Here is a 24,808-nt window from a genome sequence, read left to right on the forward strand (position 1 = left end):
GTTTTGCATGTTCTGGCACATGTTGTTATTGCATGGCTTGATTAAGGTACACATTATGCTGACATCTGGGGCCAGAGCTGAAACCGTTCTGGGCCAGCACAGGGCCAGAAGTGTGTCTACAACTGGCCCGTGGCTGCACACCACCTACAGATGGCCCACATACCGCAATGAATAACGGCCCTTTGGTGGCCCAGATCATGTTTGCCAGAGGTAATCTACACATGGGCCAGCACAGGACGACCAGGGTGTCTGAAACTGGCCTTGTGCTGGCCCATGTGTGGGCCACCTCTGGCAAACCAGGTCTGGGCCACCAAAGGGCCGTCATTCTTTGCGGTATGTGGGCCATGTGTAAGCACATTGTGTGGGCCTGATCCCTGCCATACCAATATTGCTGTGTGGGTGTCAGTGTGTGTGGTCATGTATTACTTATTGTTGTGGGGACACAAATTTGTTTACACACTCATATTATGAGGTCTCGCCTACTTTATGGGGACAAATTGCAAGGTAAATCATTCAATTTTAGGGTGAAGGCTTGAGTCAGGGTTAGGGTAAGGTTCAGGCAGGGACTTGTGATGGGTAGAGTCAGGATAAGTCTCCAGGAAATTAATGTAAGTTAATGTAATGTCCCCAAAATTTTTTGTGCGTGTGCGTGTGCGAACCCTACAGCTCGACCCACAGAGGAAAAGAAGCTTCTGATGAAAGGTTCACTTTCTAATATGGTTACAGCATGCTCTTTGTAGACCCTAATAATGAGCTCGTAAACATATCTGTGGTCTAATGCCATGAATGTCAGTATTACATCTGGGTCTTTCCACTTCTCTATGAGAGAATTGTACATCATATTACTGAGGAATATCACATGTACAGCGGGGATTGGAATCCTTTTGATTCGAGGCCAGACTTTACTGAACAACTGTTTGGCGATAGTATCAGCTTTTTCAGAAGAGCAGGGTGAGTCTGCATTTTCGACAATCTGCTTCACCAAGTCCTCAATACACATTTCCACAGAAGACTTGTATTTTTGAACCTCTCCAGCTGCCCTAAGGGCAGGATTCTGCAACGATTTGATCAAGTGATTTTTAATTGTATGAACCGTCACCCTGCGCATTAAGGGGTTCCTGTCATTCAGTAACTTTAACAAAGGTTTTTCTTTGCAAAGTGTTTGGAGCTCTTGGTAAATGGCCTTATCGAGACCTTTTAATTTTTTTTCATCTACATACAGGTCTTTGATGTTGACATCAGACACCACATTGTCAAAGAGCAGCTTGTGTAGTTTAGCTGAAGGTTTGTAGCGGGACGTTTTTTCAGCATGTGAGAGTACACCATGAATAAGTGCGCTCACGTGCTCATTTTTGCCAGCATCATAAGTAACTCCAGATGATGATTTTTCTCCCGGTATTGGAAATATAATATCTTTAAATTCGTTCAAAAGTGTCTGGGAGATATTGTCAGTTTCTGGTAGCTGGTCTTCATCATCCTCTGTTTTTCCACACCATGCGAAAAACCTTGTAAGTAGGTTTCGCTTCTTTCGAAACAGGTGGTCTTTGAATATCGAAATCACCACTTGTTGGTACGGCGAAGGTACAGCCAACGCAATGATAACAAGGTTAGGTGTAATACCCAGTACCTTTGTAATGTCTTTGAAAATTGCCTTTGCAAGACTTTTGATCCTCTTTTTTTATATTTAGAGTTTCTTCTTTAAGTTGCGCCCACAGAGCTATGAAGAGACCCTGCTGAATCTCATCGGATGGCGACACATTGGCCTCTCTTGAGGCATGTGTGATTACTGCCTTTATGAGCTCTTTAACAAGCAACTGTTCCCCTGACAGTGGAGCTTCCACTGTCACATCATTACAAGGTGCAGAGGGCTCAGCCTCGCACACGTCACACTCCTTTGTGGAGTCCTTGGTGGGCTCAGGCACTGGTGCATCTTTTGGCCCCTCATGATTCAGTTGCTGGGTGCATGAATTGTGGCAACATGCACAGTGCTCTGATTTCTCCCCCAAGTTGACACCCGGCCCTTGGCCGAAACCACCCTCACAGTCCTTGATCATTGCCATGAGTTCCGTTAAGCAGATGTGAATCACCGATGATGTAATGCTGCCAAGTGAACGCATGGTGTTTTCATGTGGGCACCCTGTTTTCAGTGCACCCTACTGTTCGTCTGTCATAGTAATAAAGAAGTCCCTAATTTTGTCTTTTATATTATCCCTGGAAGAATTCATGTTTATATTTTCAGGCGTTTTCTGCAAACTATTGTGTTTGGCTGTGAAACACTAATGCTTCTTACTAAACTGAACGGGTAACTAACAGTTTCACTCAGTAGGTGGCAGCAAACTACAAACAATGGTTGCATTTTACACTCATCCGTTTTCATTAGAGGCAGAACCCAGAAGCACATCCAGGTTTAGGTCTACTGCTTGGTGCTACACGAAGGCTCAACAGACCAAAACTTACATACATTTGGATAAATCCAAGTAAGAAGAAACCATGTCAGTGAACATCCATAACCAGACATGGATTAGCCTACATCTAAACCTACTGATATGTTCACTGACTTTTTCTCTTAGTCTGGAAATGGACTTAATCAACCCATTACTCAATTGAATTGATTATCATGACCCTCACTAATATCCACTTAATAAGTTAAAAGTGATGTGCAAAACCCATCAGCCAAAGTAGTATAAATATTTTAACTTTTAGCAAACCCAGCAGGTTATTTAAGTGATTTCACATCATATTTTCAAACGGCTTGTCCATTGTTAATATATCCCACATAAGAGAAGAGCAGTCATGGAGTTGTTGCTCCTCATGATTTCTAACTAGTCAAGCTATTTAATATTTTTGTCCAGCCAGTCACTCAGAACCCATTTTTGTCATGTTTGAGTCACTTATAGCCACCACCTTCAGCTCAGGAGGACGCTAACAAGTCGAATGACCTGATAGATGTTTGCTGAACATGGTGGTTAACATCAGCACCTACATTAAAACCAACACAAAGACCCTGTTTTGTGTGGGCTGCTCGATACCATGAAGGAAGACCTCTGAACATCTCAGTTTTTATACATCTTAATACATTCTCAATCATCCAGGTAAGTAAATCTCCAAAAGTTGATTCTGTTCATCTGGACGTAGCGTTTTCAGTGGGAGAAAGTTTTCGTCACTTAAACAAGTGACTGCTTCGGTCTCAGCTGACTGCAGCTTTCCCCAGTCTTATACAGTACATTTGCAAAATGACTGAAACCAGCTCACTGAAGGAATAATGGGCTGGGAGGTCAGTTCCTTAATCTTAATTATGCAAATTCTCATGACCACTGATCAAAGACCACTGATCAATGGCCATGAGTACCATTCTCAGAGAGTTGGGGAATGGCTGCAATCACAGCTTTGTAAGATGGCGAAAGATGTACCCTTAGGCCCCCTCCTCGATTCAGAGATGACCTCCTTGACTCCGCTTAAACCAGCGTTCCTCCCTATCCAGGATGTTACATCCTCATCATTGAAACAGTGTCCACTGCCCTGTAGGTGTAAATAGACTGCAGAGTCCTGGCCTGATGAGGTAACTCTTCTATTTATAAGATTGAGGAAACCTGCAGTCAGCTGAGACTGAAGAAGTCACTTGTATGAGTGACGAAACGTTTCTCCCACTGAAAATGATACGTCCAGATGAACAGAATCAACTTTTGGACAGTTTTTATACACAAACACACAAGCAAACAGTGTTTTATGTGCTGTCATCTGTACCGTTGCTTCAAATAGAAATGTTTAAAAATTCTATACAGATTCTGTGGCTGCGAAGCAAAAATAAACTCCCTCCGGGCAGAAGTGGCCATTTTTGTATGTGGGGAGAAAAAAAGAAGCGGCTTCCAGAGAGTGCTGCCCGAGGACAAATTCAGACAAAAGCACCACTGTCAGTGATTCAAAATGGGACAGACAACACTGGATTGTATGTCAGATTTACACAAATCCTCATAAGCATCAACGGGAGAGACGAATTCCAGTTTAACAAAATGTACATGTTTAAATTAATCACCCCTGAGTGTTTCTCAGTTTTTAGTAGATGATGAATGCAGACACAGTAAACAAACTCTTACTGCAAAACAACCATTTTATTGCAATACACAGGATTTCTTTCTTCTGCTGCGCTCGCTGCCTACCAGGCACATCGACACGGAGGAGACAGGCTGGCACCAGAACACCACAGGTCTGCCCCGAGATGAGTGTGAAAATGTGATTATCATCGAGCCCACCTGGACTTCAGGTAGGCCGCACGCTTGTCCAGAGTTCACTTTGTCTTCAAGCCGTTTTAATTTAAAACATAAACTGAGGCCTACCCCAAGCTAAAAGAAGGCAGATTATGTTCTCAGATAAAGCAAGCAATGAGGGCGAAGCAGAGAAAGTACCTGCACAATACATTCACATAAATCAAAATGGAATTTCTTTGAGGACACAGAAACATCTGGGGAGTAAACAGCTGTTTCAATTCCTAATCACAGATTGTGCTCTGTTGTACACGTTTTTAGTAAGGCATAATTAACAAAAAGGCTAGAGAGATGAAAGGATGCCAAGCTTATATCAGGCCTCAGTCACATGGATTGTTTCTTAAATTCTGAAATTAAGTGGTCATCCAATAAAGATCTGGCACTTCATAAATTAAACTGATGAGAGGCTGTGTTCACCCCAGAAAGCTCCCAAAAATTTGGGCAAATGTCTGCTGTGAAGTTTTTAGCCAAACCAAATTGCAGGTCAGTTTTAAATCTGAAAATTGTGCAAGTATGCCAAACTCTAAACCGTTCTTGAGATGCAGAAAAATTACACACAAAAATTAGATGATTGTGCCTCCAGACAAATTACTCTTACAAATGCTTGTAACACAAACGATGAAAACAGTAACTGCAAAGTTGAAACCAAACTGTGTTACAGTTAAAGTGATAAGGTGACAGCTAACCATTCAGCTGACTCATTGGTGATTGTAATGATTGCAGGTTTCATTATAGAAGAATATCAAGGAGAAGACAGATGGCAGGAAGTCAAAAACGAGGGATGAAAGTGCAAGATGTTGAGGACAACTTAGGAGCCCAGGCGTCAGGTGTGAACAACAACAATAACTGGGCTGTATTTAGGTGTACAGATCACATTCCATCAAAAGAGCAGTGTAGGAATGAGAGAAGATTAACAGGGGAGCACACAAAGAGGTTTATGGACACAAATTCGGAGAGGTGGCACGCTCAGCTGATCAGTAGAACACCACACTAGATTTTCCTCCAGGAGGGTTGAGGACCCTGTTGTGGGAGCGAGGCTTGGGTCCCAGGTGAGGCTCGTGGTTCTTCGGTGAAGTGTCATCAGGAAATGAGGAAGGTGTGGGTTCAGGCTCCGAGGGTGCCGAGACAGCAGCGGCAATGGCAGCGGGTGGCTCTTCCTTAGCTGGTGCATCGGCTGGGGGTGCAATTTCTTCTTTCGCCTCAGGCTGGCTGGCTTTGGCTTCAGGAGCTTGAGGAACTGAAACAAACACACTGACATGTGATATCAAATTGGACACAGCCACCGTGACCCGACCCCCTGGTTTTTGCACTGTATGTGTTGTGTGTAGTGTGATGGACACCACCATGTTGATTTTTTGGATTCAGAAGTGATGATCATTAGACGAGAGCATGGAGTACCAAATTATAATCTAAAGCCAGAAAGCTTGAGTTCATGTAAGACACCACAAGCCCTGCCGTTTTCAAGTGTAGTTCACTAACTAACAGAGGAGGGGGAAATCACATATTTGTTACATTTGAGATCTAAGTGAAACTAGTAAGCTTTTAAAAAAAAAAAAAAAAAAAAAAAAAAAAAAAAAAAAGAATTGCAGAGATTGAGGATAGTTTATTGAGACTATCACATATTTTTATTGTTTGCATGAAGCTATATGCAGTTAAGCAGTGGAAATGCACAGATGAGAGCATAAATAGACTCAATTTATTTTTCTCTCTCATTAACTGAAGACTGATTAAAAGTTTAGGGTGTAAAACTTAGAAAACGGTACAATATGATTAAATCTGATCTGTCTGAACAGCAAGGCTTAGCAGAGGTAGTTTAATAGTATAATGCAAAGAAATTATACACAAAGAACATGTACAGTACTCACCTGGTGATTCAGGTTCAGGTCCCACACTTAGGTTGTCCTGTATTAAAAAAAACAAAACAGTAAAGATAAGGAAGAAAGAAAAAAAACCCACAGGTGTTCTTGTTTCACTGCACACAGTTAAAATTGAAATTAATAATGTTAATGGGTTAATGTCAAATGGACATGAGAACAGGACAAGAAAGTGCAATTATTATACATGACTGCATACATTTCTTTAGTTTTAAAGGTCATAATGGTTATGTTTGCCACATTTTTTTTTTACTTTTGCAAATAATCTGAATGACCCTCAGTACCTACAACTCAAAGGTTACCAATATCAGGACCTTTGTTGAGTCATTAAACAATGTGCTAAAGCTAGAGGTGGCTTCAGGCTTTCGTGCTGACTTAAACACACCTTTGCTGATTAGTAATCACAGACATCTACAATAACAGGCTGACATCAGCCAGGTTTGCAGTCACTATCTATGCAAATTAGAGATCATCTCTGAGGTTACCGTACCACCGGTCTCACTGGAGGCACAGACAGGTAGGTGTTAGGGTGGGGCTCAGTTAGTGTGTATTTATTAGAGATTATTATTGAAGTGCTGCCTGTCGCAAACCTATGTATTCCTCACTAAAGAGACTTTTTTTTTTGCACAGGCTTGGAATAAAAATGTTCTGCAACTCATAAAATACAAGTCAAAAAGTACCTTTGGCTTATTTGGGTGGCTTCGGCTTGGACTTTGGGCAGGTCCCGTGCCTGCAGGCCCAAATATGTTGCTGGTTGGTCCACCTGGTGGCATGGGTCTCTGTGGTTGAGCAGCAGGCTCAGATTCACCAAATATTCCACTACTCTTTCCACCTATAAAAGATTAACCAACATACCATATAGTGACACGATCTTCAGCAATGGTAAAAAAATAAAATGCAATTTCTGTGTCCATTTCATAAAGAGTCACTCTTCTGTACCAGATGTAGCACATACCCAGTTTAGTTTTGCATACTGTGTGCACTTGCTAAATGGCAAGAATGTTCTGACCATTTCAGAGAAAAATATTTATGACCATCAGGGCAATCAAGTACCCTGAACTGTAAATAAACCCAGCTATACCAGAGTAATATGAGCAGGTGTATTATGTGCAGGCACAGAGAACAGCCAACATGTTTACAGTGGAAATTTAACATTGTAGTAATAGTTTTCACACTCTGAACATGGATTTGCAGAGACAGAAAAGCCAAAGCATCAGCCACCAGCAGGTTAATCTCACCTGGAGGATTGGAGCGTTTCGGTGCACTCTGGGCTTCCTCTGGTGGAGCAAAAACTTTGGAGGCCATCTTATTGGGTCTTTTTGATGCTGCAGAGTCCTCTTCATAGCCACCAAACAGATTGCTGGAGCCACCTCCAGGAGGCTGCAACACCCTACAGATTAACATACAAGTTAAATCTTTAAATAAACAGAATGCGGATTCATGTTTACAGTCTACTGTTACTGTCATGTCTTACATTCAAAGACTTGTAGGAAACGTTAAGTGACCGGGCTATAAATATGTTAGCTGGGCCAACTGAGCTAAATAACAGGTTACTTGATTATAGACTCGGGAATGGCGCCATATACGCATGGAAACCATTGTCTGCTATAGATTATATCAGACAGACGCTTTACTTTCTTTCGTTATTGAAAGTTTGATCATTCTACTTGGGGGAGCTGATCCGGAAACTGGTGCTTTCGAGATTTAAAAAAAAAAAAAAAAAAAAAAGCACCCGAACCTCTTGCTATAAGGAAAGTGTGACCATAACGCCTCTGTTGGCGGATACAAAGAAGAGCCTTCCGAGGAGCATTTCACACTTCCGCAGGCGCAGTAGACAACGCCTGAATGGCTAGCTCGAAAGCTATCATGACTAACAAGTTTGCTAACTCAAACCACTGCAGCTCCACTTAAGCGTCCACCCAGACATTTAAGCTTTCTGGGAGCACTGCGTGTTCGAGATATGCTTAAAGAAATTAGTGGAAGGAAAAAAAAAAACCTACGAAGTTCTGACAGGCAACGTTATACTAAATTCTGGGCTGCTAACTGTCCGAGCTCCTGGCTGCAGTCGGAATAAAACGTTACTGGCGGCTCTTATTCGCACATAACCAAGCCGCGCAGCTGTTGTCTTTACCTTGAACTCGGTTTCGAACCACTATCCAACCCTTGAAACATGTTAGTCGAAGTCATGGTGGCTCTGTTTTGACCCTTCAAGTTTCCGAAGACAACTTCTTCGTCAGTTTGCCAACTGGACGACGAGCGAGTTCCCCCCTCTGCCTGCGCGTGCCCGGCTCAACTCCGTAGTGAAGAATTTCGAGCCCACCCAACTATGACACAGAGGATTATAACTGGTCCTCTGCCAAGCTGAGGTGCGCTCGTTTCACTGCACCCAGACTCCCATTACGAGTGAAAGACTTTGGAGAAGCAACTGTGCATTGTTCCCGGAACAGCACTGAGGCTATAGTTTTCTTATTTAAATATGATTTACACGGCTGTTTAATTATGGCAATAGGTTATACACATCTTCTACAAAAGCAGGAAAGTTTCGCCTTGTGAGTCTCAAAAACGCTTTAAACAGTAGTAGACATGGACTAATTTCCACGTGTGCGCTTGTTTTATTCTTAAACAGATAAGTCTGAGATGATGATATCAACTCAAAACGTAGTGCTCAACACAGTTAGTGTTTTGTTTCAGTTCTTCTTAGACATGTGGGGTTTTTTTATACTCCAATACAAATTCAAGCGCATCCTCTGAGTTCCGCCTACTGAATTGTTCGTCAAAATGTCAATCATTTTTTGGGCGGAACTTGTCTTACAGGACCAGAAATGTTAATTGCAGTGATAAACTATTGTTAAAACAAACAAAAAAAATTAATAGCTAAAAAAAAGGTTAGATTATATATCACCCAGAGTCGCTTAAAATGTTTAGTGTACTAGTCGGTAAACTTGGCGAGGCGTGACAGGAAGAGAATGACAATTGGTCTTTCGTTGTTAACTCTTCCACTAACAGTTGGCGGAGGTTTCTGTCAATCAAACTTTAACCGCCGACCTCGTGTTTTTTTAGCCAATCACAGTCTTTGTTTTTGTATAGTAATGGGCGTGTCTGCGCGCGCTGACAACGGGGCAGCTGGAGCTGTCATCGGTAGCAAGCTGGAGGTCTACAGTCAGCTAGCAATGCTAAATTGTGTCTCGTTTGGGAATACTACCAGCAATCTTCTGCTTTAGGTAAGCTCAGTAATATTTACCAATTCAACAACCTGTTTTGGACTCTGTACAAAATAGCCGTTATGCTAGGAGCAGTTTTATAACGTAAAATCTTGTTTGACTTGTTATACTGTTAATGTTAGCTAGCCAACAACAGCAGCCATGCTGGACATAGTAGCGGGCTATCCACGGAAGAAATATTTGACTACATTTAATATATTTTGCTACATCTACTTACTAGCAACTGCTTGTAAACACCTCAAATTATTACACCACCGCACTTCCAAATACACGTGAAGCTTCCGATATAATATTATACTCGTGATGAGACTATTACAGCTGCTAAGTAGTTTTTAATGTAACACTGCTGTGGGACGCGAGTAATGTCATTTAGTGAAGTAAAAAGAGAACCGCGGTGTCAACTCAGATTGCACTGAAAGAAAATGATAAAACAGAATAAGTACAGCTATAGCTGTCCATCACTTGAAGTTTAAAGATCTTATTAAGCTCAATTGAAACATTAAATAGCTGAATCAATTATCTAAGGCTTTCATAAATTATTAATTCGTCTCAATTTGTGCCAGAATTGCCTGATAATCAGCTGTATGCTGACACGAACTGAGAGATTTAAATGCTGTGTGGCAAAAGAAGACATTCGTGATGTTTCCCCATACTAAAGCTGCCCAGGTCTGATTTTTTTTTTTTTTGTCGTCCTTAAGCACTGGACATCCCCTCTCCTGATTATTCAGCAAGCATAAAATTAAGTTGTGGGAAAACAGTAGAGCACATAGGATAAGAAACTCTGCAGTGTTTACACATTTTAACACAAGTGCAGCACCCCTTCTACTCCTTCAGCTCCTTCTACTCAACGTGTACTTAAAGCCACGTCCTGATTTTCCTCACGTGCCATCGTGTGTATTTATGAGGGGCTGTAGTATTGCTGGCAATTAATAACATTATCATGGCAAAGGTTTGAGCATAAAATGATTTCTTTTGCAGGCACAATTTCTGCTTATGATGACGTAGTGTGAAGCGAAGTCCACTCACAGCCTAATAAAACTATACCTGCTTATATCAATTCAAATGAGCTCAACCGACACGGGCTTTTTGTAAATTATTATCCATCAAAATGCAGTTAAATATCTCGTATTTGCGGCTGGTTTTGTGTCATTTATGTCTCGTTGCATGGAAAGCATTGAGTAATGTTGTTGCTGATAGAAGAGACAGTTGAACTGCGCAGAGAGTTCAGCTCAGTCGAATCAGGAGCAAGGAGAGGGCATAAAAGCGGAGCGATCGCTCTCGGCTTTATTATGCTCAATTTGACCACTAATTGCCAGTCTAACCGCTCGGACCCATGGTGAAGAGAAAGAAGACATCGTCTACTACAGAGGAGCACCAAAATGGGTAAAATTAGGTTTGAAATAAACACTTTATTTAGAGGTCGAAGGCACCGAGGGGGTTTTCGTTGTCGTTTCTGCAGGGCGCTAAACTGAAAAGCGGTCGCTTTTGAATTCAGTTTAAATTAAATCGTCATTATTGGCCATTAGAGCGGAAAGCTACTCGGAAAAGCATCGCTGCCAGTCTTCTAACTGCTTCAGTTGTTAAATCTAATTTATCTCAAGGCATGAAATGCATATATTTGGTGTTGTTTTGACGGGACTGAAGAGGGGATTTGAAACAAACAGCGGCGGCCATGTTGAGAGACAGTGAACGTCGTCTTTAGAAGTTAATTTTGCACATCGCTTTGCTCCTAATGTGACGAATTTTGTGTAATTGTGTTGTGGCAGCATGACACCGGGCTCCAGGGAGGGGATCGGTGTCGATGGGAGGAGGAATCCGTCCAGAAAGCCCGACGGTTGCGACGAAGAAGAGAACGGAGAGCAGGCGAGCGAGGAGCGCAGTACAAAGGGAGAGGACGGAGTGGAAATTCTTAATCCATCAACCACGGGTCTCGGCTCCGGTTCAGCCCCGGTCCTTCCTGCTTCTGCTCCGAACCGAACCGGACCAGGCTCGACCCAGCTTCCCCAAATATCAGCTGAGCCCGGCCCTCCGGGCCCCGACCAGCATCATTTTCTCCGATCAAGCGTTCGACCTCCGAGCAAACGGATACGGAAGGATTCAATCGGCTCCTCCATCAATGGACATGGCGGGGCAAAATCGAAAGGTAAGTGAGTGACCAGCTCGGGAAAGAGTGTGTACAGGTGGGATCAGGAGAGATTGGGGGCTGCGCTGTCAGTTTTAGTTTTCTCTGTCGGTGCTTGCAGTGTGCTTGTCTGTGATGCCGTTGTGTTGCCGTGTATCCCCTGTGGGCCACTTGCTGGGTTGTACTCTGGGTACATTTTTTGGCTGCTCCAGCCCATGTTGCAACACCATCCTGTACACCACTTATGCGGGGAAAAAAGAAGCAAAAATCAGGAGAGGCCAGAAGTTAGATTTTAATTAAGATGTCACTTGATTGTTTTTGCAGTTTCTTGGAAACTGGCAGCAATAACAATAAAGGCACGGTGTTGTTATCAGCAGGAGGAATAAATCACAGGCTTAAAATGGACCTGATATCAGGACAGGAAAGGGACATTACTGAACAGGGTTGCTTACAGTTCTTTTGTCTTTTTTCTTATTATTTTCTTTTGGGACTATATAGGAAATTGGACTAGAATGGTGTTGCAGTTTTCAGCCAATCATTTCATTGACCCACAGATTTAGCCTAGGCTACCTTTGTTTTGTTTTTTTTATCACCCCCCTTTTACAACAAATACCAGTAAAGCAGAGATTGTAATTTATTTGCCATTATTCAGTTTTGGTTTTGCAAATAATCTGAATGAGCCTCTGTAGTAACTCAGAGGGTGACTGATATCAGGAACTTTCTAAACAATGAATCAAAGCTAGAGATGACTTAAGGCTTTCAGGATGACTTTTAAACACAATGAAGGATTCCCCTGTAGGCTACCAATCACTAATAGTATTGTATTTGCTAAGTGTGAGCTGGTTGGTGTCAGTTTATCTATGCAGACGAGGCATTACCTCCTGGGTTTCCACACTACCTGTCCCTCTGGAGGCACAGACAGCTTTGGGTGGGGCTGAGACTTAGTAAGGTGGTGGTGGTTTTTGAGTTTGTTAATGAGGCTATGCCACCCAGTAATCTGTGTGTTCCTCATTGAAAAGTGGAATTTATTTGGAAAAATATTTCAGTACATTATACATCTGTGATTTTAATTTGTACATTTTTCCTTTTAAACTTGCTTTGTCCACAAAACAGCAGCCATTGATCAGATCAGAAACAATATTATTTACTTGTGTATCCTTTGACAGGTATGACTGGTGGATTTTTGTTGTTTGAAACAGAAAAGCTCTGATTGTCTCAGAAACTATATTTAGATTGAGCACAAACGTTTGACTGTCTGACTAAGAAAGCCTCACTTATTTTTATGTGATGCTATATCGGTGCACTTCTATTTTGAAGGCGACACATCTAGGTTATTGTCTGTGAGCCAGTCACATGCTTGTGTTTGCAAATTAACACCCATTTGGGCTAAAAAACAAAACAAAAAAAAAACAACACTTTTTTTTCTTTATTTTTTTTTTATAATGTAGCACAGTACTGCAACAGCAACTCTCTGGGTGCTCCTGCTAATGTCTCCTGGTGTTGTGCACAATGCTGGGCCAGAAAACTTGGCCAGTGGAGCCCACCATGAGTTGGTTTTGGAACTGTGTAATGTAGACCTGACCATAGGGACTGATTGCTTTTCCTGTCTCCTTGCCAGAGCTTAACCACAGAGAGGGAAGCTCTGCAGGTTCTGTGCGCTGTAATGGCAGTGGGTGGCTTTGTGTGCATGTATTTTAACATCTCGCAAATCACACACCTCAGATCAACCTTTTTTCGTTATGACATACAAAACAGCCAGGGTGGTGAGCTGATATTTAAGTTGTGCCTTTCCTCTGAATGTTTCTGTGTTAAAACAGGGGCAGAGAATGGCTCCTCTTCCCAGGGTGTGGTGGGACAGACCGGGCCTGTGGTCAGCTCCACGGGGGGAGTATCCAAGACCTCCAAGGGCCAAGGGTCTACAGAGAAGGAAGAACAAGCTGGTAACCAGAAAAGAGCCCGTCGGCAGTGGGAATCCTGGAGCGCCGAGGACAAAAACAGCTTTTTTGAGGGTCTTTATGAGGTAAAGCTTGCAACAACCTTTTACCAAGTTAAAAGTTTACCATGTGTAGATCTTTTGACGTCGTAGATTCACGGCTGCCCTCCTTTGTTCCCAGCACGGGAAGGATTTTGAGGCCATCCAGAACAACATTGCAATGAAGTACAAGAAGAGAGGCAAGCCAGCAAATATGGTGAAGAACAAGGAACAGGTCCGCCACTTTTACTACCGAACTTGGCACAAGATCTCCAAACACATCGACTTCGCTAACGGTGAGTTGCTTTTTTTCTCTCTCTCTTAATTCACCTTGGAATTTTTGATCCCCAAATATGAAGTTTGTACACTGTAATGACTTTATCGAATGACGCCTCATAAAAATGTGTACAACTCATACAACAAGGTGATGTCTTAGGCTGATCTTAATTGGTTTATTTTAGGTTTGTGTTTAGTTGTTTCAGTTATGCTACTTACTGCAGACACTGTGAATGAGAAGTAAAGAAGAGATGCTGTTAAACAGCCACATATATTATTATTTTTTCCTACAACAGAACTCACACTGACATTTTTGTTTTTTAGCAAGCAAAACATATGTTAAAGAAGTTCACCAGATAAGCTGGAGCTCTTTTCCCCTACAAAAAGCACCCAGTGTTACTCTCATGTTATCTTTATGTAGCACGCACAGGCCTCCACCAGTGTTGTGACTTGTGCTTCCTTTCCTTCTCAGTGTACTCCAGGGTGTTAAAGAAATCTTCCCAAGAACTGTACGGCCTCATCTGCTACGCCGAGCTTCGCAAAAAAGTTGGAGGATGTAAGTGAGGGCTGTGAAAGTGCTTGGATGCAATGTAGACTGCGTGTGTTTTGCTGTTTGTTCTGCTGGTTGTGGACACAGGGGATGTGATTAAACTCCAGATGATCCCTGTGGCTCGGGGCAGTTGCCCCTGAGGAGCATGTCTTAACTAGCTGTCTTGTGTTTTGTCTTTGACAGTGATGGATGATAAGAATGTGGCAAAGCTGAACGAACTCATCCAGCAAGGGTAAGTCTGTGGCAGAAGCTTTGGCTAGTGGGTTTACGTACACATCTGGGATTGTGATACTTTAAACTGATGCACTAGATCACATTTGGAAAGATACAGATTAGCACTTTGCTAGTATGAAAAACAAATCTGAGGGCTGAGTTGACAGTATGTAGTCAGATGCTTTCTCTGTGGCACGGCAAGGTTTAGAGCTTACAACATATATGAATAAAGATTCTTCTGTTCCACCAGGGCCACCACCGTGCGCTCTAAGGGGAGGAACCTGCGGATCAAAGCTCCAATGTGCCGAGCGTTGAAGAAACTTTGTGATCCAGATGGTGAGTATGAGCCTGCAGAAACCCAGCACACGCGTTACAGAACAAGCACTGAAAACCTCACTGATGGTGAGACTGGGGGGTTCACGGGGGCGGGGCTTTTTTACAAAAACCATGGCATCAAGTGGGCTGGTGGTGTTTCCATGGTAACTTTGGGTGCAAAGTGAGGAGGATGAAGGAGATGACTGTTCTGACCAGCTGTCATCAACCCCTCTGCTCAATAACACCCACTCATCACACTTACTGAAAATATTTGCTTTCATCAAGGGTAGAAAAAGACTGTCTCTTGTCATTGTTGTATGTAAATCTGTGAATGGATCCCACTGAGATTGATGGCTGCCTTTTCATTTTGTCGTGGTTGATTAAGTGAGAGAGCATAGTTGAGTTTATAGGTTTTGGGCTTTTCTTATAGTGGCTGAATCTGTAATTTTGTGTCCTGCAGGAGTGAGTGATGAAGAGGACCAGAAGCCGGTGCGTCTGCCCTTGAAGGTGGCAGTGGAGCTCCAGCCACGCAGTAACCATTCCTGGGCCCGAGTTCAGAGTCTTGCCCACAACCCTCGCCTCAGGTCTGACATGGATAAGAACCACAATATATTTTCAAAAGCATAACATCCAAGAGTCGGAGAGATGTCATACCTTCATTAATTCATTTTCTATTATTATTTTATTTATTTATTTTATTAGTTCAAGCCATGGTGATGCAACAAAGCCTGAGCTAATTTAAGAACCTCTTCTTGGCTTCAGACTGCTTATTTCAGTTTGATGGTTTGCATGTTTTCCACCGTTTTCTGGGTCAGCTCTTGAGAAATGAAAGTAATAAAATTTCTGTTTTTTGTTTTTGTTTTTTTTGTGCAAATTAAATATGTGTGTATATGGTTTTTTTTTTTAAGCTAACTCGTGAAATTTGAAAAGTGTAAACACCCTCAGACATGATGCTGTTCAAAGTTTAAACTCTATTTCTTTCATTTTTAATTTTTGTTCTCAGTTCAGTTTTCAGTTAGTGTTCAGACTGGGTTTGCTTCTTTTGAGGTTCAGTTTCGTTTTTACTGGTTTCAGTGTTAGGGTTTTTTTTTTTTTTTTTTTTTTTTTTTTAAATTATTATGATAATAAGGGTTATTTATCATGGGTAGGTTGAAGAAGGGTAAAGACTTTGTGAAAATGGCTGAATTACAGCAATGTCAGTATGCATTTGTTTGCAAACGTGACAAAACAAATATAGTAAAACTATACATTAATGAACATTTCTGTTTCATTTTAGTTATTTTTGGAGCACGTAGTTGGCGTTTTGATTTTTCCCACACAGGATTATTTCGGTTTTAGAAAACTCTATTAAATTTGATCCACAGTAGTCTAAGTGTAAAATGTAGAAGTAGTTTATGTCAGACGTATTCGACCTGGTAATGTTGTATTTTGCAAAGTTGACATCAAATGTTTTTTCTGTTTTCTCAGGATGGTGGTGGAGCTCCACAGGAAAGTTTCCAGCCTCATAGAGTATCTGAAACAGAAGTGGGCTTATCATGACCAGCGGATTGTATCCTTTTTTTAAAAAAAACATTACAGTGCAATATGTATGCAAAACTCTTCAGAGTGTTTTTCATTCCTAGTGTACATATTAGAAATGTACTGCTCTAACATGCTGCTTTCTGGGGCATATACCAGCTTGTGTCGAATATAAACTGGTCCTTAACGTTGAAAACTCAGCTTAAGAGTCTCATGGAGAGAGAGGCTCTAGAAGGCAACCAGACCAGCACAGCCTCTCCCAGCATAACTCAGAAGGAAGAACTTTTTCTTTTTCCAGCTGAGAGCTGCACATTGACTACACTGCCTGGGGTGGCACGTGTGGTTCACTCCAAAGCCTCCTGCACTGTCCATTGGATCGAGAGTGGCAAGAGCCGGCCTAATGCCAAGGAGTTGCCAGCTGCCCAGATCCTGGGCATCCATGCAGCTCCACAACCTCGAACTGGCAGCAAATCTGGGCGGGGAAGCGCTGCTGTTGCTGGTGCTTCACTGACTATAACGGGTGATGCTCGTCGAACTGAAACCCCCAACCCTGATCCATCAGCAGACAGTTCTGCAAAGGTAGAGGAGAAGAGACTTCAGTCCCCTTGTGTCCCAGTTTCCTCTCAGCAGACTGTCAGAGAAGAGGGAGATGGGATGGGATCTTCTGATCCAGGAAAGGCCTGCACTGGCGTTGAGGTCAGTGGTGGTTTAGCCATGACCAGAAGCACGGACAGGTCATGTAGTGGTGCCGATGGCTCCGCTGAGCAGTACAAAGAGGAGCAGAGCACCAGCGCGTCTTCCTCGGAGGCAAATCAGCCTCCTTCAGTCAAACCTTCAGTGACTGGCTCAGACGAAGCCGTGTCGCAAGCTTCCCCACCAGCGACCAAAGAACGGGTCGTTGAGCAAATCAGAGAGGAAGGCTGGAGCGCCCGTGACGCAGAGAACGTCACCCTGGCCGAGCTGTACCTGATGTTTGGGAAGCCAGGCAAGCTGCAGCTGGAGTACGAGTGGCAGCCGGTCACAGCTCCACCCAGCAACTCAGAAGAGGGACAAGCCTCAGTGCAGCCAAAGCCCGACAGGACAAATCGAGTTTTGCGCTGCTTACTCAAGCTGGTTTCCACTGAAGTCAACCCCAAACCTCTGGTAAGTTTTCCCTTTTCTGTCTTCCAAGATTGTGGCCTGGTGTGTTGTTTAAATTACAAGTTGAAAAGATGAAAAATGTGTAATTATCAGTGGCATTAAGGCTTAAAATTAAACATTTTTAAGATGCAGCAGTGTGAAGAGTTTATATTCCGTACAAAGCCAGCTGATGAAAAACATGTTACTAGTTATGTACTATGAACACCACAGGTTTTTTTTTTTTTTTTTTTTTTTTTTTTTTTGTCTTTTTCAATGAAAGTGCTATTTCGAGATAGGAGCATATCATGTGCCTTTTCCTTCAGGCTCCAGAGCTGTGCTCCACAGCCACATCACCCCTCAAGACCTATCAGGAGGAGCAAAACCAGGTCCTCACACCTCCGGCGAAGGGTCCTGTTGCAGGCGCCCGTAGCCCTAGCTGTGGGCGGCCGCAGGCGTCTTTGCGCATGCCCAAGTTACAGCTGCCAAGTGCTGGAGGTATTTATGTCTCTCTCCTGCTGGCTTTTGTGATAAAGTCTTTTCTGTACTTACAGTGCTGTAGTTATTAAACAGCGAGAAGTAATTATGCAGCACCGATGCTTCCTCTTTAGAAGTTGTCTTCAAATAGCTGCCTTTCCTGATGTGGCACCACATCTGTTTCAATCCTGTTCAGGTGGGCGCAACCTTCCCCGCTCTCTGCTGGGTTCTACTGCAGTTGGCGAATCAGAAAGCAGCGTGTTCGCAGTACCCACCACGCTGCCACCCAACAGCTCACGGCACAACCGAATGTTCTCCCCTAACAAAGAGGCAGAGCTAGCCTTCAGACAGCAGCTCGACTCGATCAGTGTAAGCCAGAATAATGCATCATTTTTTGTTTATGCCAACTGTACAAAGACATAATTCATGTATTAACGAGCATTAATATGTGCTTTTTTCTTTTCTTTTTCTCACAGATGCAGTCAGATCTTTTCCTTTCTAGACAGCGAAAACCTCGGAACAGACAACTTCGCAAACCACTTGTAGTTCAGGTGAGAGCAAGATCATTATCCATTCATCAGTTCTGGGCTTGGTTGGGTGGAAGGCGGGTTTTCCTAAGTGTGTTTTTGTTTGGCCACTTCTTTCTCGTTCACAGCGAACACTGCTGCCCAGAACTACAGGAGACACTCCTCAACACGTCTGCTCCTTCTCCATCCTCTCCAACTCCTCTGCCACAGGTACTCCTCAGATGGCAGGACAGAACGATAGAATATGTCGTCAGCTGAGGCTGGAAATGTTTAGGGCGTAGTTTTACAGTATGCATTAATGAAATCACAGCTAAAAACGATTTCTCTTTCTCAGCAAGACCCTCTGGTAATTGTCTGCTCTCTCACTTCCTGTTTCTTCCTTCAGGAACTGGATCTTTCCGGCCGATCCATCCCCGACTAGCTCCTTCCTCTCGCTCTGTCCAAACTAAAACAACCCCAGCAACATCCAGCTCTGCGGGGGCCAGCCAGCTCTCTAGTATGGACTTCTTCTGTTATCTACTACATTTTTCTGTTTTATTGAAATATTGATAAACTCTACACCAAATATACTGCAAAAAAATTACATATTGTTGTTTTTATGGGGTCAACAACTTTGCTTTTATAAGCACCCAGTTTCACACCTTGGCTCAGGCGATTAGAGGATCATCAGGGGTCCTTTTGTCCCTCTGTGGGGGGATACTCCCACTAGGTTTAAATCTGGGACTCCCCACCATTTGACCTTAGAACTGAAGAAGCTTCTCGGATGAGAGGTGAAACGTCTTCAAGTAACTTAAAGAAGTCCAGATGCTTTTCTTTGTAAGCTCCTTTGACTACGATGACCTGGATGACTGAGAACCTTCACAGACATATTTTATAAAATTGCTTAAAAACATATTTAAGGTCCAAGTTGTATTTGTGTAAGATTCCTGTGTCAAAATCTAGAACTCTGAGAAGGTCAGTGACAGACAGTATTTCTGTGCAGACGACAGAAGCAAAAACATTTTTCCAGAAGACCTTGGACCATCCTTTTTTTTTTTTTTTTTTCTTCCTGCTCTGCTCTTCACATGCTGTTGCTGTTGATGCTTATCAGGAGCGATATGACAAATCTCTCGTTTGCCTGAACTGTTAATACTTTCAGGTGCCATTGACCTGGCAGCTAAGTCTGCAGGCATCATCCCAGGCAGTCCCTGTCGGGAGGTGGATTCTTCCACTGTGGATAACAGCGCTCTTCTCGCCACCACTCCCATTGCTGATGCTGAGCCAGACTCTCAACTCCACCAGCAAAATGTTCCAGAGGTCAGAGACAGACACACACACACACACACACACACACACACACACACACACACACACGGACTAGAACCCTCCTTCATTTGATGTCTCCTCCTTGCCTGTGGCATTAGAATAAATGCTATTGCCCATTACCATCTTGGTGTTACATTTAAAACTGTCAGTTTTTGATTTATCTTACTTTAATGAAAGTTATTGCTCACTCTAATGATTTTCTGTTTATCTGTGCGGTGTAGGCCAGGTTTTGCATAATGTTTTTCTTTTTACTGTGCATCTGTCGTACAAGACTTCACAAATGATTTAGTAATTTTTATAGATTTTCTTTGTAGACATTATTCTTGCATACAGTTGTCATATTCATGATCACCTGTTTATTTGTCTGTTACGGTTTAAAAACAAGCTGCTCCAAACAGTTTGCCCTGATGGGATTAATAAAGCTATTTGTATCGCCATCAGGGCGTTTCCTTGCTCACAGTGGACCTTTGTGAGGGAACACTTGGCTTAGTTAAAGGCAGTGAGTCTGCGTAACCTCATTTGTTTTCCAATCGTAGCTGATCACCATTTGGTAAAGAAAATTGTCAGCTATGCTTGAATAAATGGTTTAAAAAAATGTGATGTGCTAAGTTAAATCGCTCTTTCCATAGAATGGCGTACCACCTCCGTCTCCTGGAGTCACCGGCGGGGGAGACTCACTCCTCTCTCCCCCAAGCGTTGCCTCGCTCCTTGATATCTCACTCCCAGGCCCTCCTGAAGAGGCTCTAACCCCCGGAGAACCTCAAACGCAGATCAGCGACTCCATCATCGAGCTTGCCATCAACTCCACACATTACGGTGCGTGCACGTGCAGACGTCTTACCCGAGCCATATTGACAAGAAACTGCTAAATAAAGCTTGATGATGTTTGTTTAGTGAAATGGAAAGTGAGAGTAGGTTAGAAAGGTTTTGTAATTACCACTGAGGTCAGCTTTGTGGCTCCACAGCATTAATTCCTCTGCAGGTTGTGGAAAAGAGTGCACGTTGACATCCAAGCAGCTAAACATCTGAGCCTGCTGAGTTTAATCGCTGATGTCTCATTTCTGTTTGCCTGCTGCACTGCAGGTGAGGAGGCTGCTCTCTCTCCAGCCAAGCTGGGCAACAGCGACGGCTCCAAACTGCTGGCCTCGTCTCCCTCGCTCAGCCCATCCAGAGGCTGGATCCCTTCACCCAGCCACGACCCTCAGTGGTACCCCAGCGACTCGTCTGACTCCACACTGGGATGCCTCCTTTGTAAGAGTTTTTTTGCTTCCTTTCTCAAGAGTGTGTCAGAAGTTACATTTTAGGCCAAGAAGAACAGAATATTAAGTGGATGTATTTTTATCATTACTTCCCACTAAAAATGCTGCATACAGCAGCACGTGCAGTCAACATTTACAAAGATTTGTTTGTAAAATCCCCAATATTACTAACACAGCTGTATGATGAAAGGCCATTTACTCAGTCTTTTGCTCTTATTTTCCTTGCAGCCAGCATGGTCTCTCCTGATAAGGGCAGACGGACCACCCTAACCCCCACTGGCCCCTCCAGTGGCACAGCTCTACTCGGTCCTAGCCTCCTGGACTGCAATTCTCATGATTCCTTTCAATCCCGTGGCCTTCCTGATGTGGCAGAGGTAAGTAAATGCTTGTTGATTAAATGAAAGAAAGTTGTGACTGAGAAGCAACACTTGCCACAAACACAACACAGTCTGAATCTCAGCAACCAACATGTTATATGTTATTAATTAGTCTCTAAAATGTAAATGTAAAAACATCACTTCCCATTTTAAAAATAACCTGCATTTATATCCACTCTGAAAATGTGGTTCTTATCCCCTTTTGGATCTGTCCTGCTGTGCAAGTGGACTCTGACCCAGAGCCGGTTGTGTTAGGGACCACATGGTACCTTTTGGATAGATCAGCTTCTGGGCTGATCCACCAAATTTTAGGTGATTTTTAATGAAAAACTTGTTGAGTCACACCCTGAGATTCAGACACCATACCTTTTGAAATGCTGACAGCATTTAATATCTGAATCTCAGTCTGTGAACACGTTTCCATTTTTAGTGCTCTCTCTCGCTCTCTTGCGTGCTTTGATAGCGACTTTATGAAGAAATGAATCGGGAGTGTCAGTTAGCTGGTTCAGGTGTGGCAGGAGGGGATGAGGCAGAGAGAAGCTCTAAGTTTGTTAAAGAAAACCTGCCAGTGAGCAGGTTTAGTTCAGATTGTGTTAAGTGATTCATCTCAGGGTTAACAAACGCAGACTTGTTAGCTTAAACCTGTTTCCTGGGATGGGGCCCAAACCTGCCTGGGAGGTGAATAGAGCCCGGTGACTGTTGCCTCCTGTGTTTGGACTAACACATCTGCTTTTTCAGTAAATAATTTAATTTCATTGACAGATATTGATGTGATGAACTTTCCCCCCCTGCACTCTTGACCTAAAGCATGAAACTGTTCGAGGGATGTCTGGAAAAATCTTGTTTTTTGGGTTTTTTTCTCCTTCTTGGATTTGCCCTTGTTGTCAGTCTGAAAGCTCTTTGGTGTTGCTTGCAGATGGATTCTCAGCTTGCTTGTATGATGAGTGAGAGCAGCATAGACTACATCGCTCGCTTCAATGATCTGGCTCAGGAGCTCGCCGTAACTGAGCCCTCCATTCCACCTCCCTGAGGAAGACTCCACCAAGCCATGGTCATCTGTACCTCTAATCTACAGCCAGTTCCAGGCATTTCCACAGTTCCAGGAGAGAGAGACACAAACTTCTGGGCCCACACTTGGAAGCAGTGACTACTGCTAGAAATTCAAAACCGATTTGCAGCCAGCAGCTGCAAATTACCCCAACTTTTACCACGTCTGGTTCTCACACCTGTCGATAAGCAGGCCGGTCCTAAAAAGAGACCAAGGCAGAACTTTGCTCATGTTGTTGGTGACAAGAGGTACTGTAAGTGAGGAGAGGAGAGGTTTCCTCTCTGTCTTCTCCCTGTTTGGAGAAAGAAGACTGGGGAGAAAGGCCAACCCCATCCCCCCTCAAAGCCATCCATGGCCTGTTTGTAAAAGTGCAATAATAGGTGGTCAACCGTGACCATTGTTCAAAAGCGAGTTGCGTTGGTTTCACTGAACTGTTCTCTAAGGAACAATTCCCTTTAAATACAAACACTTTAGATAAAACAAATGAGTTTACAAAGATACAACCTCATGTACAGGAAAATACTATGCCATATCCGAACAAAATATCTGATCTTTCATGTCTCTTCCTGCTCTCGGTGTGTGAGTGCATGAATGTATCTGTGTGTGCGTGTGTATTAAAGGCTGTAAGGCTGACCGCTCAAAATGTGCAGTTCAGATCATCAGCTGGTGGCAAACAGCCACTGGACTGTGATTTTTATTAAAAGTAATGTCGGTGAGAAAGAGATACTTGGCATAGTTCAGTAGCAAAAGTGGAACAAAACAAAGTGATGTGTAGAAGTTCATTTTTCCTGTTGGCCTCCTTTTTTCTTTTCTTTTTGTTCCTCATCTCTTATGAGTTCAGGTGTTACAGATTGTGTCGTAGTCACACGTGTTTGGAATCGGGTTCTTCATTTCTCAAACCCACATTTAAAAAAAAACAAACAAAAAAAACAAACAAATAAAAAATGGCAGCTTGTTGGTTGACTCCACTTGGGTAGCTCCACAGATGCTGAAAATGTTATTGGAATTATTTTATTGTTGCATTCATTTCTCATTAGTTTTGTGTGCAGAGATGCAAGTTCAAATATTGGATTTTGTTGCATAAACAAGAATACCTTTTTAGATATTTAAGCCCTCTTCACACGTGTGGTATTTGGAGACTGAATCAGAATGTTTTAAAGAGTCTGTGCTGACAGTGCTTATAGCCACAAACAGCATAATGTGCGTAATGTACTGTTCTTCATGGTTGTTGCGTCTGAATGAAAGCCTTGAGGAACGTTCACATTAAAACGTTTCCTTTGACTCGGCGCTTTCCCAGCTCCTCATTCGCAAGCTGCAATAGGGAGAATTTCCCTCCTGTATTGTAGATGTGAGCGTGAATTGCACAGGAAGGTTTTAATGAAGGGAGATGAACAACTCAAAAAGATGCGCGTGAGCGGCAGCACTCTGATGCGTGCCTGTCTGTTAACATACATTCAGGCTTGCGCTGTTTTAAAAGGTGACCTATCCAGACCTGAAGCTGCCAGATCAACAGCAAGGAGGGCGTGTCTTTGTTTACTTTTGCTGTCGTTTTCAGTAACGCTGACACAACAGGTGGGCGCTCTCTTGCCGACGCCATCGATTACAAGGAAATCTAACAATGTTGCTCATTTACTTTCCTTAGTTCTGTTGCTTTCTTGCCGTCCTAATTAGTTCAAACAAATGAGCTGGCTGCAGCCACACATTCATTTTGTTTGACAAACTAGAATTATGAATGTCCTGGCTACTATTGAGTTCCCAGTAGAAATACACTCCATAAGAGCGAGCGGTTAATTTAATGAAACACTAAAGCCATAGTTGACTCCATTTATTTTAATTTTTGTTTTTTATTATATGCCCCCAAATTACTTTCCTCTTGACTAGTGGATGCTAACAAAACACTATGACTAAAGAGTGGCTCTTGCATGTTACAGAAGCAGACATCGTTTCTCTGAATTTTTCATGCAGTACAGACTCATTGCCTTCACATTTAATTTGATCAACCAGCATCATCTCTATGCAGCTGTGTGAACCCGTTTGGTGTAAACTGTTAGACCTCTTTGTCATTCCACAAACGAGATTGTAAGACGATCTAACAAATGTAAGCGCTCCTGTGGTGTTAGTTTGTGAACATTTGGAAACGCTTGATCTTGTCACACTAGATGATTCTTAATAAGGAATCCTATTGAAGGATGTATTTGTACAAATGGAAATTCCAGTATTCACTGCGCTTTTGTAACATAATGTAAATCAATATTTGGACTATTTATTGTTAATATTTCTGAGACAAGTGTTTTTTCTGTTTTAATTTAAGGTGACATCCAAGAAAGGAGGAAAAAAAAAATACTGTTTTCAGTTTGTAAAAGGTGTTTTATTCTG

General features: G+C 42.7%; 2 protein-coding genes across 2 annotated transcripts; one reads left to right on the top strand and one right to left on the bottom strand.

Annotated features, from left to right (window-relative positions):
* Positions 1–4,100: 4,100 nt before the first annotated feature.
* On the bottom strand, positions 4,101–8,397 carry jpt2 (Jupiter microtubule associated homolog 2). Its single transcript, XM_085352285.1, has 5 exons — positions 8,268–8,397; positions 7,375–7,526; positions 6,817–6,968; positions 6,128–6,164; positions 4,101–5,499 (listed from the first exon to the last, which is right to left on the bottom strand). The coding sequence occupies exons 1-5, from the start codon at positions 8,321–8,323 to the stop codon at positions 5,237–5,239; spliced, it is 660 nt and encodes a 219-aa protein (XP_085208411.1). The 5' UTR covers positions 8,324–8,397; the 3' UTR covers positions 4,101–5,236.
* Positions 8,398–10,606: 2,209 nt separating this feature from the next.
* cramp1 (cramped chromatin regulator 1) lies at positions 10,607–23,344 on the top strand. Its single transcript, XM_085352286.1, has 20 exons — positions 10,607–10,740; positions 11,124–11,500; positions 13,297–13,499; positions 13,594–13,747; positions 14,200–14,283; positions 14,461–14,509; positions 14,741–14,826; positions 15,266–15,389; positions 16,273–16,354; positions 16,525–17,466; positions 17,766–17,937; positions 18,113–18,285; positions 18,393–18,467; positions 18,572–18,653; positions 18,829–18,939; positions 19,582–19,739; positions 20,378–20,564; positions 20,832–20,999; positions 21,236–21,381; positions 22,301–23,344. Exons 1-20 carry the CDS (start codon positions 10,691–10,693, stop codon positions 22,412–22,414), a joined length of 3,537 nt encoding a protein of 1,178 aa, XP_085208412.1. The 5' UTR covers positions 10,607–10,690; the 3' UTR covers positions 22,415–23,344.
* Positions 23,345–24,808: the final 1,464 nt, after the last annotated feature.

The sequence above is a fragment of the Diplotaxodon limnothrissa genome, linkage group LG4 (genome assembly GCF_057381915.1).
Source record: "Diplotaxodon limnothrissa isolate DT_005_m linkage group LG4, D_limnothrissa_male_GT1.1, whole genome shotgun sequence".
Lineage (NCBI taxonomy): Eukaryota > Metazoa > Chordata > Actinopteri > Cichliformes > Cichlidae > Diplotaxodon > Diplotaxodon limnothrissa.